General features: G+C 54.9%; 1 protein-coding gene across 1 annotated transcript; it reads right to left on the bottom strand.

Annotated features, from left to right (window-relative positions):
• Nucleotides 1-215: 215 nt before the first annotated feature.
• On the bottom strand, nucleotides 216-874 carry LOC120860134 (mast cell protease 3-like; the record flags this gene model as incomplete). Its single annotated transcript, XM_040235945.1, has 2 exons — nucleotides 216-525; nucleotides 716-874. Coding segments are annotated over 2 exons (462 nt in total), but the record flags the coding sequence as incomplete, so codon positions are not given.
• Between the last annotated feature and the right edge of the window lie 266 nt (nucleotides 875-1,140).

Raw genomic sequence — 1,140 nt, 5'->3', positions numbered from 1 at the left:
GGTGGGCTCAGTTAGGGGTCCTGGCTGATATCAGGGCCTTGTTGGTCTTGAGGTTTCACCCTTGCATTGACAATCCTGATGCTCCTCCTGCAGGAAGCCTCACCCATTTGTGACTGTGGGGGCAGTGTTCACCCCCCAGGGACACAGGACAGTGTTCAGATAGGAGGACAGGCTGAGGACACAGGGGTGAGCTTTGTTCCCAAGGCCACCCATCATCCCAGCTCAGTTGGACCCAGGGTTTTGCACAGATAACACTGGGGATCTCACCGAGAAAGAATTCTTCCTCTTGCTTGGATCTCCTGCACATATCTGCGTGATGGGGATGTAGTTTTTGAAGCGAGCAATACATTTCTCCTCACTTTGCAGTTCAAGATCTACCTCCTGTAGTCTGTCTGCAGAGGGCATATTTACCCCCAGTTGCCCCCAGCCGGCCACACTGCACATCATCCCTGGCTTCACCTTCTCCAAGCTCCTGGGCAGATTGATGAGGCTCACTGCATCCGTCATGTCAGCCTTCCTAGTCAGCTGAATGTAGAGGAAAAGCTTTCTCACCTACTATTGGCCCACAGAGGCTGCAGGACAGTAATGGGGTTGCCTTCTTCTCAGCATTGGGACCACAGAGGGGTTGTACAGGAGGAGGGTCTGGAATGAGGTCATGGGGGATGCAGAACCCTGGATGGAAGTGTCCTGGAGTCAGTGTACCCACATGACCCACCTGCAGTAACATGATGTCGTTGGCCCAAGTCTCATCATTATAGTCTGGGTGGGGGATAGCTCTTCTCACTGGGATGACCTGCTGCGTCCTCTCTCGGTCCACGATGTTGTGGGCCCCCAGGGTGACATTAATTGAGCTGCACAGAGAGCAGAAAGGGAGGGGGTGTCACAGGAGAAATGGTCCAGGAGCCGGGAGGAAAGAGCACAGCTTGGGACAGGGCAAAACTTGGGGCAGGGCAGGGGGAGGGTGTGCCAAAATTCTAGGCAGTGGGCCCTGGGGCTGAGCATCTCTAAACTGTCTGCTGCCTGGCAGCCTGGGCAGGGTGCCAGTTCCTACAGTCCGCGGAGGGTGTTCAGTCCTGCTCGAGCTTGACTGTCTCTAAGGAAAACATGAATTTCTCACATTTGCACTGTGGGCTCCAGGCC

This window comes from Oryx dammah, unplaced genomic scaffold (genome assembly GCF_014754425.2).
Source record: "Oryx dammah isolate SB20612 unplaced genomic scaffold, SCBI_Odam_1.1 HiC_scaffold_9893, whole genome shotgun sequence".
In the NCBI taxonomy this organism is placed as follows: Eukaryota; Metazoa; Chordata; class Mammalia; order Artiodactyla; family Bovidae; genus Oryx; species Oryx dammah.
This window is presented reverse-complemented; position numbering and strand designations above follow the sequence as displayed.